Genomic DNA, 16,077 nt, shown 5'->3' with positions numbered 1-16,077 from the left:
TTATCAAACAAACCCTATTGTGTGTGTGTGTGTGTGTGTGTGTGTGTGTATATATATATTGCCATCAGTCAAGATTTTGCCCAGTCTCTCTCTCCCTCCTTCTCTCCCTCCCTCCCTCCTTCCTTCTCTCTCTCTCTCTCTCCCTCCCCCCTCTCTCTCTCCCTCCCGCCTTCTCTCTTTCTCTCTCCCTCCCTCCCTCCCTCCCGCCTTCTCTCTTTCTCTCTCCCTCCCTCCTTCCCCCCTCTCTCCCTCCCTCCCTCCCTCCCTCCCTCCCTCCTTCTCTCTCTCTCTCCCTCCCCCTCTCTCTCCCTCCCTCCCTCCTTCCCCCCTCTCTCTCCCTCCCTCCCTCCTTCCCCCCCCTCCCTCCTTCCCCCCCTCTCTCTCCCTCCCTCCCTCCTTCCCCCCCTCTCTCTCCCTCCCTCCCTCCTTCTCTCTCTCTCCCTCCTTCTCTCTGTCTCTCCCTCCCTCCCTCCCTCCTTCCCTCCTTCCCTCCTTCCTTCTCTTTCTCTCTCTCTCGCTCGCTCGCTCGCTCGCTCTATACATTAGCTTCCCCCGCCCTATCAAATATACTTCCTCAGACAACACACCAAACTTCAAAAGCGGAAGTAACGCGATAAGTCCAGTCAGTCACGGTACACGGAACGACCACTAAGGCGGCCGCGTACGCTCGCCGGAACACTCGGGACCCCGGACGCTGGAGACCAGTTAGCTTAGCTACGTACGTTGTCTAGCTATCCAACCGTTTGTTTGCGCAGCTTTTTAAAACGATTTTACAACAACTGTCAATTTAGTCTTACAATCTAATATTTTATGTTCGGGATGGCTGTCGTTCTGCTTCGAACAGAAGGAAAGTTAATTGAATCTTGTTGACTAGTTGGCGTTAGCTGGCTGAGTGAGCCTACAGCTGTTATGTCAGTAGTTAGATAACTAGTTCACCTGTCTTGCGCTGTTTAGCTGAGGAAAATAATGGATGTGAATTTTCTCGTTTGGTTCCGAGTACTGGCGAATTCTATCTCTGTATTTATAGCAATGCATGAGGAGGAATGGCTAATAACGAGTCATCCTTCAGTGGAAATTATTTTAGTGGCTGTGTTTGATAAACTTAGATATAGCACATCTAGAGTGGTTGCTGTTTCATCAGTTAGCTACTATTCAACTGGTCATTTATCTCACTCTTGATGAACATGCCTTTGATATTTTAGTGGAGGCTTCTGAAGAGGGGATGTTGTTTCTGTATCATCCTGAAGTATTTTGAAGCGTTTAAGTATAATGGCCACTGTTTTATTATTAGGGTGATGCGTGTGCGCCAAAAGAATTATTGTTGTCTTAACAGTAGATTGTCATTACAGCTGAACAGGTAAAACAAGCAAAGGAAATCATCAATGCCTCCTTAGGAAATTTGCATTTTGGAAAATATTGACACACTTCTGTACTTCTGTGGAGGAAATTTTACTTCTCACTGCAAATGCCCTTAAATCTTAATGGTTGTGAATAAGGGATTACATTTTTACAGGTCTTGGAATGGGAAGAGGCTGTAGGTGAGGTAGAGTCCAGAGAGAGTCGCTCCCTACTTCTCACAGTGACTTGAAGGATGAGTGGACACCCAGTCAAGAAAGAAGACCTACAGGTAAGTTTTAGATTTTTGTCTCATTAACAATGTGATGATGTCTCCCAGTATTACACAGACATATTGTGAGATAAAAGCCTTCAAAACATGAACCTAAAATGTAAACATAAGGTTGACTTACTTGAAGAGCATGATCCTTTCAATACATTGCACATTATGGGACAAAAGTTACTATAGTTTGAACAGTGTTACAAATTTGGAACTGAACATTGTTGGATGCATCTGTTGTGTGGTTTTCTTAGCTTGCAGCTAAAATGTGTTCATTGCAATTGGATGCCATGCTAAAAAATGCAGAACAACTGAAATATTGTGAAATGAAACAAATTTATCTTTAATCATATATAAATAGAAAACTATTTTACTACGTTGTAATTATACACAGGATAAGATGTAAATTATCCAATGCCAAACTATTAGAGTATTACATAGGGTGCAGTCCACTTTGTTCATACCAGCAACCACATCACAAACTCTTCACAGGAGTCATCAGGTAGGCACCTCCATTCATCAGTGTTTTCCTGAATTAAGCCCATGACACCTCCAGAAGGCTCAACAGTGAGGTCTCACATCCCAGCCCCACACCACTCCAAGCTCATTTTTAAAAGCTGCACATAAACCCAAACTGGAGGCTTTGGCCGTACCCAGCCCAGCAGACACAAGTTCCATCTGGGCTTTACTTAATATGGCAATGGCATACAAAACTGCGCTGTTCCCACACAGCCAGTCACTTACTAAATCTATATTGGCCTCCCCAGTGACTAATACAAATATATTTCAAACCATAGAGCTGATACTTCATTCATTGGTACTTCTTGCAACGCCAATAGGTTAGACTAATGCTGCCATAAAATCTTTTGTGAAACTGCTCATTTTAGTCCCAGTGCTAATTTCTTTCAGTGAACGCACATGCTTGTGAAAGGGTTGAATAATACCATTAAGTAATATTTTAGTATAATAGAAATAATATTAATACTATAATAAATAAAAATAGAATCATAAGATTATATCTATATAATCTAGATATAATCACTATAATCATAAGATTTTCATGGGGTTGGGGATGGGAGGGGGAGCAGATGGACAAAAGAATCCTGCTGTCACAGAAGAATACAGTCCGAGTATTGCTGCTACTCCACCATGTCTGAAGTGCCTGGAGTACTAATGCCAGTGATTATTGTTTTTCGTTTCTGTTATAATTAGCCAGTTTGCTGCTGTGCCCTTTCTTGCTTTATTCTAAAATGAAGAATAAACACACTCCTTTGTTGCGCTTGTGTCTTGCTCCATCCCTGCCAATTTCACACCTATATAATATAGAATTATAAATGGCGATTATTTGAAACTGATGTCCAAAAGTTTATTAATTATGGTATGGAATGATATTTGGATAATTGAAAAATAAAATGGATATTTCAAAACCTTTTAAAAAGTGTAAGGAATGTTTAAGTGTATATATTTAAATAGATTAAGTTAGGTAATTATGTTTTCTATGTAGCTCTGTCTAAAGACAGAGGAGGGTGCAGGAGATTTCCAGCAGGTCCCTGAACTCATTCTAGAGGATGAGTTGAAGTTAGAAGAGATCACTACAGAAATTCAGGTAACACAGAAACACTTTCATTGACGTGAAAGGTCAGTTTTCACCCTTTCATTGATGCACACAAAAGATAAATAAGTGTTAAAAATGCCTACATGTGGACAATCATTAACCCGTATGAGTAATAAGTGAGTTTTATAAGGCAGCTCCATAAGGTGTTGTCCAAATAAACGGGTGTTCTTTTGGATGTTGTAAACCCTTTTGAACAGGCTCCTGATCACATTATACATACAGTGAGTTATACACTTTTTTGAACAGGATTAATGCAGTAACTCTGTCATTCTACACATGCTCCCAACCTGTATCTTTAAAAACATAATGTTTGGTGTTTATAGACAGAGAATATGTAAGGAGTGTTTTTCATGAGCTCGTTTTGGCAAATGAGCTTTTTTTGTTCTTGTTCTGGTTATTACCTCTGTAAGGATGTGCAGACAGAAGCCAGTACCACTTCAGGTGGGGGAGGGACATCAGTCTGTGTGCACCTCAACACCCCTATGGACCAACAGAATAGAACTGTCCAGAAGAAGCCCAGATCCCATAAGTCAGGTTAGTATGTGAATATGAAATGTGTTAAAAGGTCTTTTTTTTTTTAATTAATTTTGCATAGTGTTTCAGACATTAGCGGGTGTCTGTGTGTGTGAGAGTGAGCTTGCATTAAGACGCTGTTTGAAGATAGAAACAGTGCAGCTAAACATCTCCTCTCATGGCAGTAACCTCCACAACAGGTCTAGAGTTAGTTACACTGAAGAGGAGGAACCTGGATATGGAGACTACTTCTGTTTCTGCACCTGTTTCTACTTCTGTTTCTACACCATGTTTATTGTTTATATGTTAGTGTAACTATGCTTAGATTTTAATATCCAGCCACAAAATATATTTTTCATGTGAACAATAATAACATTGACACTCTGTGACAGACATTTAATTAATGTAAGAAGCAAACATTAAAGGCACTCATATGTAACAATCCAGTGCAGCGTGAATAAAGTGACAGCGGAACAACGAACATGAACGTCTTAACGTACACCAATGACCGACATCGAACTACACACACGGGTTTTAATACATACATAAATGAAGCAAAGAACCAGGTGTGTGCTAACAAGGTGGGGCGTGGTTACAAACAAGTTACAATGAACAGTCAACAGTAAACTCTCACTGCATGTGGCAGGCTGTACCACGTGAGCAGTGGGAAGGGGAGTGTGTGTGTGTGTGTGTGTGTGTGTGTGTGTGTGTGTGTGTGTGTGTGTGTGTGTGTGTGTGTGTGTGTGTGTGTGTGTGTGTGTGTGTGTGTGTGTGTGTGTGTGTGTGTGTGTGTGTGTGTGTGTGTGTGTGTGTGTGTGTGTGTGTGTGTGTGTAGACACACCACAAATACAGAAAGCCAAGAAATGTCTAGCCTGCTTGTCGTACATAATGTGCTGCAATGAAAACCATTTGACAAATGCAGTTGTTTTTGTCCAAATTCACGAAACCTTGGTTGTTTTCTTTATGGTCATGTATGATTTTACAATATTTAATACATTTTCATAATAATTGCTGTTTTACTGATGTTATTTAGGATTGTACTGCTCTTGTGGAGAAGGGTTATCAGTTCTAAATGCCTGTGGTATTTTCCCATGGTCTCGTCATTTTTTTTTCTTTCTCTTCTGCTGTCCTTCCAGACTATCAGGAGTGCAGATCTTTCTTCGTCGATAAGTGTGAGGGTCACGGTCCACTTCTCATCATCCCAGATACCCCTGTTCCTGTGGGGGTCACAAATCGAGCCAGACAGACACTTCCAAATGGTCTGGAGATTCAGAAGTCCAGTATTCTGGGTGCTGGCTTGGGAGTGTTTAACAAGGGTCATACTGTGCCTGTCGGTGCACACTTTGGGCCCTACCAGGGAGAACTGGTAGACAGAGAGGAGGCTATGAACAGTGGCTATTCCTGGGTGGTGAGCTTGTTTAGTAATTTATTAATTTATTCAGAAGTTTCTTTGACAAATATCATAAATCTAAATCAGAATATTGCACAGAGTTGATAACCAGCATTATTTTAATCCTTCAGTTCCGCTTATCTTCACACTGTTACAAATCTGTTATTTTGTTAAAAACACAATTTAATAATGTTGGTTTAGTAGTGTTTTCAGTACTGTTGTCAGGGAAAACAGACCAGCAGCTGACTTTAAATGTTGAGTCCTACTGTAGTATAACAGTATTCACACTGAACACAGTATAAATAACTTCTTTAATTCAAATGCATCAGTTGCTTTGATGTATACCAAGCAAAAGTATAACCATGTTTATTTATTGTTTTTTTATTTCATTTTTTGATGCAATTTATTTATTTATATTTAATTTTGTTTTTTCCAGATATACAATAGCAGTGAGTGTGAAGAGTACATAGATGCGGAGAAAGAAACTCACTCTAACTGGATGAGGTGAAGAATGCAGTGCTGGCCTCTGCAGCTCATAAATATGAATGATGAATTTTATTATTTATCTTATTTAGTAAAAAAAGACCTATCACTCACCAGTTACTCATCCCTGTCTGTCATCTTTTTCTCTCTCTCTCTCTCTCTCTCTTTCTTTTTCTCTCTGTCTCTGTGTGTGTTCTCTCAGGTATGTGAATTGTGCTCGTAATGATGAAGAGCAGAATCTGGTGGCCTTCCAGTATCGTGGGGGGATTCTGTATCGTTGCTGTCGACCCATCAAAGCAGGACAGGAGCTCCTGGTGTGGTATGGCAAAGAATATGCCAAAGATCTTGACATCACGTTTGAGTACCTATGGAACAGAAAGTGCTCAGAAAAAGGTTGTGATTTATTTTGCTCATTTTAATCTTAAATCCTTCGTTTTTAAATTAAAATGTATCATGTTAGCAATTGTAGTTTATTGCACTGAGGTTGACTGCTCCTTGTTGACTAACAAACTCTAGCACTTCTTGTTTATTGCACTTGTCTGAGATGGAGCATAGGTATTTTGCACTTCTAGGCATCAGCACTGATCCCTGTATTTCAGCAGTATTCTAGTTCATTGGTATCTTGACTCTAACCTACTGGCTAGGATGTATTCTATAAGTAAATGACAGCACTTTTGTAAGTCGCTCAGGATAAGAGTGTCTGCTAAATGTTGTAAATGTTAGGTGAGTGTTTACCCTATACTGACACACCTAATTTAGCTCAACATTCTTCACCATTAAAATAACAAGCTCAATATGTGAGTTTGGGGTGTTTGACCCAGGAAAGCAATGCCTGATAAGTGGGATTGAAAACATAGTTAATGAAGACATTTACAAGACAAATTAGTATTTTGTTTAGTTATTTCTATTTTATAATGATTTTATTTGCTTTATGCAGTATAAATATTGTTTACATGATGTACAGCCCCTAACAGTTTTTTGTCATAATTATGTTGCATTTCACAAGATATAGTTTGTTTGTAATGTCTTTTAATCTCCAGATATGAATGACATCCATTTGGAAGTCTTTTCCTGTTCTGTGTGTCCACTTTTCTATACAGCTAAAATTTACCTCCACAAACACATCAGGAGATTCCACCATGAGGAATACATCAGACTGCTGAAGTCAGGAGACATTAAATCTGAGAATCTGGCAAGCTTCAGTACTCCACAAATGTCCACTGTTACTGTCCACACCAACATACCTCACAGACATTTGCAGAAAGATACCGAAAAGGAGAGAACTCACCAATGCTCAGAGTGTGGGAAGAGTTTTATTCAACAGAGTGCTCTCCAAAGACACCAGTGCATTCAAAAAGGAAAGAAGCCATATTACTGCTTGGAGTGTGGGAAGAGTTTTACTCAAAAGAGTAGTCTCCAATACCACCAGCGCATTCACACGGGAGAGAAGCCATATCATTGCTCAGAGTGTGGGAAGAGTTTTAGTAAAAGGGATTACCTCCGTGAACACCAACGCACTCATACAGGAGAGAAGCCCTATCACTGCTCAGTGTGTGGCAAGAGTTTTACTATACGGAGTAATCTCAGACGACACCAACACGTTCACACAGGAAAGAAGCTGTATCACTGCCCAGAATGTGGCAAGAGTTTTACTGTACAGACAAATCTCCAACGACACAAGCTCATTCATACAGGAAAGAAGCCATATTGTTGCTCAGAGTGTGGGAAGTGTTTTGCTCAGCAGAGTATACTCTGCCTACACCAGCGCATTCACACACAAGAGAAACCATATTGCTGCACGGAGTGTGGGAAGAGTTTTACTCAACAGAGTATACTCTGCCCACACCAGAGCATTCACACAAGAAAGAAGCCACATCACTGCTCTGAATGTGGGAAGAGTTTTCCTGTAAAGATTAGTCTCCTACGACACCAACGTGTTCACACAGGAGAGAAGCCGTATCACTGCTCAGAGTGTGGGAAGAGTTTTACTCAACAGAGTAGTCTTTACCTACACCAGCGCATTCACACAGGAGAGAAGCCGTATCACTGCTCAGAGTGTGGGAAGAGTTTTTCTCGACAGAGTAATCTCCAACAACACCAGCGTATTCACACAGGGGAGAAGCCGTATTACTGCTCACAGTGTGGGAAGAGTTTCACTGTACAGAGTTATCTCCAACGACACCAACGCATTCACACAGGGGAGAAGCCATATCACTGCTCGGAATGTGAGAAGAGTTTTACTTTACAGAGTTATCTCCAACAACACCAACGCATTCACACAGGGGAGAAGCCGTATTACTGCTCAGAGTGTCGGCGGAATTTCACTTTTTTCACTACTTTTAAGAAACACAAATGCACTCGCTAGCATTGAAATCGGTGACTTGTAAATAAATATATTCTTTGTTTATTACTAAATATATGCATTCTGTATGTTTTGATAATGTAATTGCATTTCACTTTTACAGAAAATAATTCAATAAAATTGTTTTATTGACATTAAAATGAACTGGCATCTGAATGAGTGGTCTTTGTACTCAATCAGGCTCTTAATCATGTGACACTAAATCATGTTTCTGGACTATTGGCCTAATGTACATCAGTGTTTGCTAACTATAGCAATTTCCACTTATCTTCATATGAGTATGTTGGTTTGGCTGTGACTCCAAGGCCTTTATTTCTATAGATATAGAACAACTTTTATACTGAATTCATGTACTCATCGGAAGGTGCCAAATGCAATAATGTTTTCCAATTATTCCTCTTCACATTATGAATCGGCCGCTGACACTGACACCTAGTGGCTTGGATGTGTCAGAGAGTCTGCCTCCATGTGGAGAACCTGCTCTTTGGAACATGCACTGTTTCATTTGAGGACCACAGATCAATTTGATTAATATAATGTGGTCTGCACTTTATAGAAAAAGTGTAAAAATAATAATCACATTAATAATTATTGTTTGCTATGTTTTTGTGGTATTTATTGCTTCTTTAGCTAGTAAATGGCCATGTTTAAGTGTATGTGCAGAGGTTGGTGGTGATGTTTGGGGTTAGGTTTTTTGTGATTTATGTGCAAAGGTTGGTGGTGATATTTGTGGCTACGTTCTCTAGGCTGCATCCAAAGATGTTTAGACGTCGTGGATAACAGCATATTAACATACTCTAACACACTTTAATACACATCTCCCATATTTCACTGAATCATTTTGATGTCCCAACAAATAAATTTTATTTGTCATTAGCTTAATAAAAAGTGACTGACATCAAACATTGGTTGTGTAATTGGCTTCAGTTGGGGAATATCAGGTGTGTGTATATGTGTACATTACAGTATAGTTTATATATCGTGTGTGTGTGTGTGTTTGCAAATTACAGAATAGTTTATGTATATCAGGTGTGTATATGTATTACAGTATAGTTTATATCAGCTGTGTGTATTACAGTATAGTTTATGTCACGCGTGTACAGGTGCATCTCAAATTAGAATATCATTGAAAAGTTAATTTATGTCTTATTCAATTCAAAAAGTGAAACTCGTATATTATATAGATTCATTACACAAACTCATATATTATATAGATTCATTACACAGTAGAGTGATCTATTTCAAGTGTTTATTTCTTTTAATGTTGATAATTATGGCCTTCAGCCAATGAAATCTAAAAAGTCAGTATCTCAGAAAATTAGAATATTATATAAGACCAATTCATAAAATGATTTTTAATACATAAATGTTGGCCTACTGAAAAGTGTGTACAGTATATGCACTCAATACTTGGTCGGGGCTCCTTTTGCATGATTTACTGTATCCATGCGGCGTGGCATGGAGGCGATCAGCCTGTGGCACTGTTGAAGTGTTATGGAAGTTCATGTTGCCTCGATAGCAGCCTTCAACTCGTCTGCATTGTTGGGTCTGGTGTCTTATCTTCCTTTTGACAATACCCCATAGATTCTCTGGGGTTTAGGTCAGGTGAGTTTGCTGGCCAATCAAACACAGTGATACTGTGGTTATTAAACCACATATTGGTACTTTTGGCAGTGTGGGACGGTGCCAAGTCCTGCTGAAAAATGCAATCCGCATCTCCATAAAGCTTGTCAGCAGAAGCGTGGAGTGCTATAAAATGTCTTGCTAGACGGTTGCGCTGACTTTGGACTTGATATAACACAGTGGACCAACATTAGCAGATGACATGGCTCCCCAAACCATCACTGATAGTAAACACTTCACACTAGACCTAAAGCAGCTTGGATTGTGTGCCTCTCCACTCTTCCTCCAGATTCTGGGACTTTGATTTCCAAATTAAATGCAAAATATACTTTCATCTGAAAACAGGACTTTGGACCACTGAGCTACAGTCCAGTCCTTTGTCTCCTTGGTCCAGGTAAGATGCTTCTGACGTTGTCTCTGGGTCACGAGTGACACAAGGAAAGCGACAGTTGTAGGCCATGTCCTGGATACATCTGTGTGTAGTGGCTCTTGAAGCACTGACTCCAGCAGCAGTCCACTCCTTGTGAATCGCCACGAAATTCTTGAATCACCTTTTCTTGACAATCCTTTCAAGGTTCTTATCTCTGTTGCTTGTGCACTTTTTTCTACAACACTTTTTCCTTCCACTCAACTTTCCATTTATATGCTTGGATACAGCACTCTGTGAACAGCCAGTTTCTTTAGCAATGACCTTTTGTGGCTTTCCCTCCTTGTGGAGGGTTTCAGTGACTGCCTTCTGGACAACTGTGAAGTCAGCAGTCTTCCCCATGATTGTGTAGCCTAGTGCACCAGACTGAGGGAGCATTTAAAGGCTTAGGAAACCTTTACAGGTGTTTTTTGTTGATTAGCTGATTAGAGTGTGATACCGTGAGTCAAGAATATTGAACTCTTTCACAATATTTGAATTTTCTGAGATACTGATTTTTGGGTTTTCATTGGCTGTAGCCCATAATCCTCAACAGTAAAAGAAATAAACACTTGAAATCATCCTTTGTGTAATATATCTATATAATATACAGGTTTCACTTTTTGAATTGAATTACTGACATAAATTGAGGTGCAAAAAACAACTCATTTCTAGTTGCTTAGGTTCCTGAGATATTATCTTTTAAAGTAGCTTTGCATGATTACCCATGATGCACTGGGCTGTATATACAAACGCAATTGTGTGAGTGTATGCCCAAACTTAGCCATCCGTTTGTTATTTGCCATCATTATAATATACTGGAAGTTGACACCATCCCGCCTGCAGTATATTTAACACAACTAAAATAGACTTCGATTGGGATCCCACTTGCAGTATATTTGACATAATTCAAATAATAATAAAATAGACTTGAAGCAAGAGTGTCAGATATTAATAAGGTATACATTACACTCACATAAATATATTACAACTGTGCTATAGACTTGTATATATAGTTCGTAATCTATTCCAAAATCACGTTCGGGGTGAACATTTTTAGGTATAATATAATATGAAAAGAGGAGAATGTGAACTTTATGATACAAAAAAAAGAACTATTTTCTAGTTGCTTAGACTTGACGCGAGAGTGTCAGATATATATAAAATATATGCAAGTGGTCACGGTATACAATGTATACGACGGTCACATGCATATATGAAAGTCATAATGTAGACTTGTATATATAGTTTAGAATCTATTCCAAAATCACGTTCGGGGTAAGCATTTTTTAGGTATAATATAAAAAGAGAAGAATGTGAACTTTATGATACAAAAAAAGAACTCATTTCTAGTTGCATAGATTCCTGAAATATTGTCTTTTAAAATAGCTTTGCATGATTACCCACAATGCACTGGGCTGAATATGTAAATGAAATAGTGTGAATATGACGCTGTACTTGGCCATCCGTTTGTTATTTGTTATAATTAAAAGATAATGGAATAATTCAAAGATAATGGAATTTGACAACATCCCAGATACAGTATATTTCATACAACTTAAATAGACTTCGATTGGGATCCCGCTTGCAGTATATTTGGCACAACTAAAATAGACTTCGATTGGGATCCCACTTGCAGTATATTTGACATAATTCAAATAATAATTAAAATAGACTTGAGTTTGGGGTGACCACTTTTTAGGTATAATATGAAAGATATAAAAGAGGAGACTGTGAACTTTAAGAGGCAAAAAACAACTTATTTCTAGGTGCTTATTTTCAGGAGTTATTGTCTCTTAAATTATCTTTGCAAGATTACCCACAAAGCACTGGGCTGAATGTGTTCAGCATGTATATGTATAAGTGCATATGTTATGGGTGAGCATATGCCGACCTTTTAACCTAGAGACTGCAAACCTGGGAAGCTTCATCTCACTTAGGTCTAGTGTCTAGCTAGTGAGTTTGTGACACCTACATTTTACGGCTTGTGTTTAGGGCCCTAAAACGTATGTTGGGCCTCCTATTTAAATGCCTTGCCTTTAAGTGCATATGTTAGGGGTTGGCGTACACAGACCTTTTAACCTAGAGACTTCAAACCTGGGACATTTCATCTCACTTAAGTCTAGTGTCAGGCTACTGAGTTTGGGGTTCTTATGTTACACAGCTGGTATTTAGAGCCCCAAAACATAACCCAGGGTTAGGGTTTCAGGAACAGGACCACGTAGGGTCACAAAATTTCATGGGTGGGATGTAGGAGGTCTCATGGATGACATATCGGGGCAATGGCCCCCTAGGTGATCAGAAACAACAAAAATCAACTATTCTAAAGGTTGTCCAAAACTGGTATATGACTTATGAATGGAAATCTACTTAAAGTGGAATGTTTACAAACAGTGTTTAAGGAGGTGCCCAGACTTTGTTGTTTCGACTAGTGGCTCATCTGGGTGCCCTGAATAGTATATCAGAAGTCCGGGTTGCCACAGCTTAGGGAAGACTACTTCCTGTTCCATAAATTCTAGGAGTGTGGCACTTGAAAATGTTGTCTCTGGAGCCTCCCTTACCCCCCAGTGTAATTTTGTGACCCTACAAGTGAGAGAAAGCTACTTCCTTTTCCTTAACACCTAGGGGTCAGGCACTTCCATATTTGTCCTCGGGGTTGGCACCACTGAATGACTGGATTTGGGGCCAATTAGGCCTTCCCTGAACTGACCTTTTTTCTGACTGCCATCCATTTGAAGCCCAATTCACATATACTTAAGAGTAGGATCCATGAGATGCACAGAGAGACAGATGTGGACAGGACAGCCACACGAACCTCCCCCTACAGGTGGGACGACCATCCCAATGAATGACCATCCCACATGAAGCATACATGACACCATTCAACATGCTGGATTTGGGATTATAGCTTTCTCAGTGCTCAGACTGCTTTCAGGGTGTTAAATCTGTATGTAAAACTGGGGTTTTGGGTGGGGTGAGGGGCAACAAAGCGCAAGAGTGCCCCTAGTGAGTCCCAAAATTTAGCGCGTGTTGGGATCCAAAATCTGGATGCAATCCCTTTGTGCATATGTGTCAATTGGCAGTATATAAGAATGGGGCCTGATCCCAAAAAGTGTATACCAGTACTTAGTCACAGAATACATCCTAGCCAGTATGTATGTTAAAGTCCAATATACCAATGAACTGTTGAAATGCTGATGCCTAGAAGTGCACATAACATAAGCTCTATCTCAGACAATGATAAGTACAAAAAACAATAAGTACTAGTTTGATAGTCAACAAGGGAGCGGTCAGCATCAGTGTAATAAACAATACCCTACAATAAGTACTAGTTTCAGTTAGTCAAAACAGGTGCAGGATCAGTGGTCATTTAAATATTCCACAAATAGATGGGTCTTCAGTCTGTGTTTGAAGACTGCAAGGGACTCTGCTGTCTGGACAGCAAGCAGAAGTTCATTCCACCATATAGGAGCCTCCTTATGTGACAAAGCACTTTTGTAAGTTGCTCTGGATAAGAGCATCTGATAATGCCATAAATGTAAATGTAAATGTAGAGGAAATCGGCCAGAGGATACACGAGTAATATTTGAGTAATCTTTAAAAAAAAAGTCCATTATTCACAAACTTAGTATTTGAGAAACAGAGTGAGAACCATGTTCTGGAAAATGATTTTATTGGCATTTTAAATGAACGTTTCCTTGAACAAACAAACATTGAGATTATCTGATGAATTCTTTATCAGTCATGCAGAGGTCATGTATAAACACACACACACAAACAAACACACAAGGCTTTCCTAAGAATGAATGCTGCACAGAAAGAGAGATTAGGCCCATTGAACAAAGGAGCAGGGTATCAGAGATCTGCAATAGCAACAGTAAAGTGTCTATATGTATAAGCAAAGTTGAAGACCCAGGAGAGATCAGATCACACATTAAACCATCTGAGAATAATAAATAAATAAATAAAACATTAGATTTAACTCACAAGCTGGCCGTAACACACTAAGATGGCTAACACATTAACAAGAAGCATGGCAATAGCATGAAGACTGCATGGAGATAGACTGGTCTTGTATTATCAACAGGCTTATGGCCTATCTGTGCTTCCAGTAATTAAATGACCATGTTATGACTACAGTCATGATATAACGATGAATGTGTTTATTTGGATAAATAAAGGTGATGCAAACACGGTCTATTTTGCATAATTTCACATACATCCATAAACCTGCATAAACGATGCAGATTCAGAGTGTTTCAGCTGTGAGATGTTTTAGGCTCTAGTGCCTCTGTACCAGGATGAGGAGCTGCATTTGAATCACAGGCCTCAGGCACTTCCTGTGATCTACTCATCATATACACAAAGAGCTTCCAGGTGGACATGGTTTAAGATCAGCAAATCACCACTTCTTAGTCAGAGAGACTGTATGCTGGTTTTACATATTTCAAATGTACATGCAAACTGCCCCATTGTACAATGTCTGAACAGCAATGCAGTTTGGGGACCATCAAGAAACGTCAAAAAAACCCACAAAAATGTCACAAAAATGTCAGCAGCTCGGGGACTGTCCAAAAACATCACCATCTTGGGAAGCGTTCATAGGACAGTTGTAGACCCTCGATGTTGACACATTCAAAGTAGCTCATGTAATTGAATGGCTCTTGTAAAAAAATGTCTGTAAAAATTCTAAATTATCATGTTTAAATAAATGCACAAATTTTGGATACTATAAAACATTTTTTTTACATGACTGTGGTTTCTTCCATAAACCGTAACATTTTCTCATTTGCAGCTCTGGAAAAAAATTTAAAGACCACTCCAAAATTTAATCTCTACATGAATGGCAGCCATTACATTCCAGTATATTTTGAATTCCAACACAGGCTCACTTCATTCCACTTATTGATGTACTGATTAGGTGATCACTTGAACCAAATCTTCTTTAGCAAGCAAAGTGGAAGACTGGTGAGAGAGCATGCCAAGACACGTGAACAATAATTTCAGAACTCTTCCTAAGTTAAGACATTAGTATAGTGTTGTTTAACAATAAATATGAGCTTGCTTTCTTTTTATTATTAAAGGTCTGAAAACACTGCATCTTTTTGTTATTTTGACCATTTTTCATTTTCCGCAAATAAATGCTCTAAATGACATTATTATTTGGAATTTTATGAAATGAAACAAAAATATTAATTGCACTCAAATGCATACCTAACAATAGTAAAACCAGAGAAACTGACTTTTTTATTTAGGTTTTTCCAGAGTTGTATGTATGAATGCTTTTATTATGAGGTACCAAGTACTTTAACAAGCCATAATTTTTGTGTGAAATGTACTTGCTAGTTCTATACTACATATTCATTTTTTAAGCATTGTTCATAGCATGTATGATATGTAATTCTTATTTCACAGACCTTTTGTATATGGGAAGAGAAGGGAAGTGTGGATTGGAGATACATATTTTAACTCAACCTTACACTATTTACAGATGGCTATTCAGTTCGGAGTCAATACTAGGTTCCGAAATCAGACTCATTCCAAAATATTATCCAAAACTTGAAGACAGCACACTAACGCACACACACCATAAATATGCACATGTGCACACACACACACACACAGTTGCAAACTGTGTATATCGTCATGGAGACTGTCCAACAGTGTTTCTGGAATTCTGTGTTCTACTTCTAGAATTGTCATAGACATATTGCAATTACTTAAAAATACAAGCATTACATACTACATATGAGGTGTTAAGATGTTGGAATGTATAAAAGTCCTCACACATCCAAGAAGAGGAAAAATGAAAGCTCCAGAACTTCAGTACATGACAGAAAACTCTTTAAACTCTATGTAATCCAATGTATTCAGAGGGTTAAAAAAAAGTCAAAATTAAAAAAAGTATAAAAGACAATTTCAATAAACATGAAACCTCAACCATAGAGGCCCAGGTGTCATAAAGCAATTCAGAGTAGGAGAGCTGATTTATGTGGCTAAGAGAACTATGCTCAGATAAGGAATATGATTCTAAACTGGGTACAAGCCCAATCTTAAAATTGTCTAACCA

The 16,077-nt window shown here is 38.9% G+C and overlaps 2 protein-coding genes across 16 annotated transcripts in view; one reads left to right on the top strand and one right to left on the bottom strand.

The window, feature by feature from the left end:
- The first annotated feature begins 484 nt into the window (after positions 1–484).
- LOC113567955 (uncharacterized) lies at positions 485–10,556 on the top strand. Of its 6 annotated transcripts, none has more exons than XM_081701361.1 (8): positions 485–718; positions 1,514–1,627; positions 3,120–3,221; positions 3,641–3,764; positions 4,880–5,151; positions 5,570–5,637; positions 5,819–6,009; positions 6,657–9,233. In XM_081701361.1, the coding sequence occupies exons 2-8, from the start codon at positions 1,592–1,594 to the stop codon at positions 7,979–7,981; spliced, it is 2,118 nt and encodes a 705-aa protein (XP_081557487.1). In that variant the 5' UTR covers positions 485–718; positions 1,514–1,591; the 3' UTR covers positions 7,982–9,233. The 6 variants fall into 6 exon arrangements, with proteins under 6 accessions (XP_081557487.1, XP_026851906.3, XP_081557488.1 ...); XM_026996105.3 differs by having other exon boundaries at positions 487–718; positions 6,717–9,221; XM_081701362.1 differs by lacking the exon at positions 485–718 and adding an exon at positions 725–1,357 and having other exon boundaries at positions 6,657–9,234.
- A 3,109-nt stretch (positions 10,557–13,665) lies between these two features.
- The window catches only part of LOC113590536 (calmodulin-regulated spectrin-associated protein 3), a 35,336-nt gene continuing 32,924 nt past the window's right edge, over positions 13,666–16,077 (bottom strand). For 9 of the 10 annotated variants that reach the window (XM_081701327.1, XM_081701329.1, XM_081701328.1 and 6 more), the window contains one exon: positions 13,666–16,077. This exon is cut by the window's right edge and continues 1,013 nt beyond it. The gene's annotated coding sequence lies outside the window, so the exon portion shown is untranslated. The other variant, XR_014118252.1, reaches the window with a different exon arrangement.

Source organism: Electrophorus electricus, chromosome 18, assembly GCF_041902795.1.
Source record: "Electrophorus electricus isolate QZ-2024a chromosome 18, ASM4190279v1, whole genome shotgun sequence".
Taxonomy (NCBI): Eukaryota; Metazoa; Chordata; class Actinopteri; order Gymnotiformes; family Gymnotidae; genus Electrophorus; species Electrophorus electricus.
The sequence above is the reverse complement of the archived record's forward strand: the minus strand, read 5'-3'. Positions and strand labels throughout refer to the sequence as shown.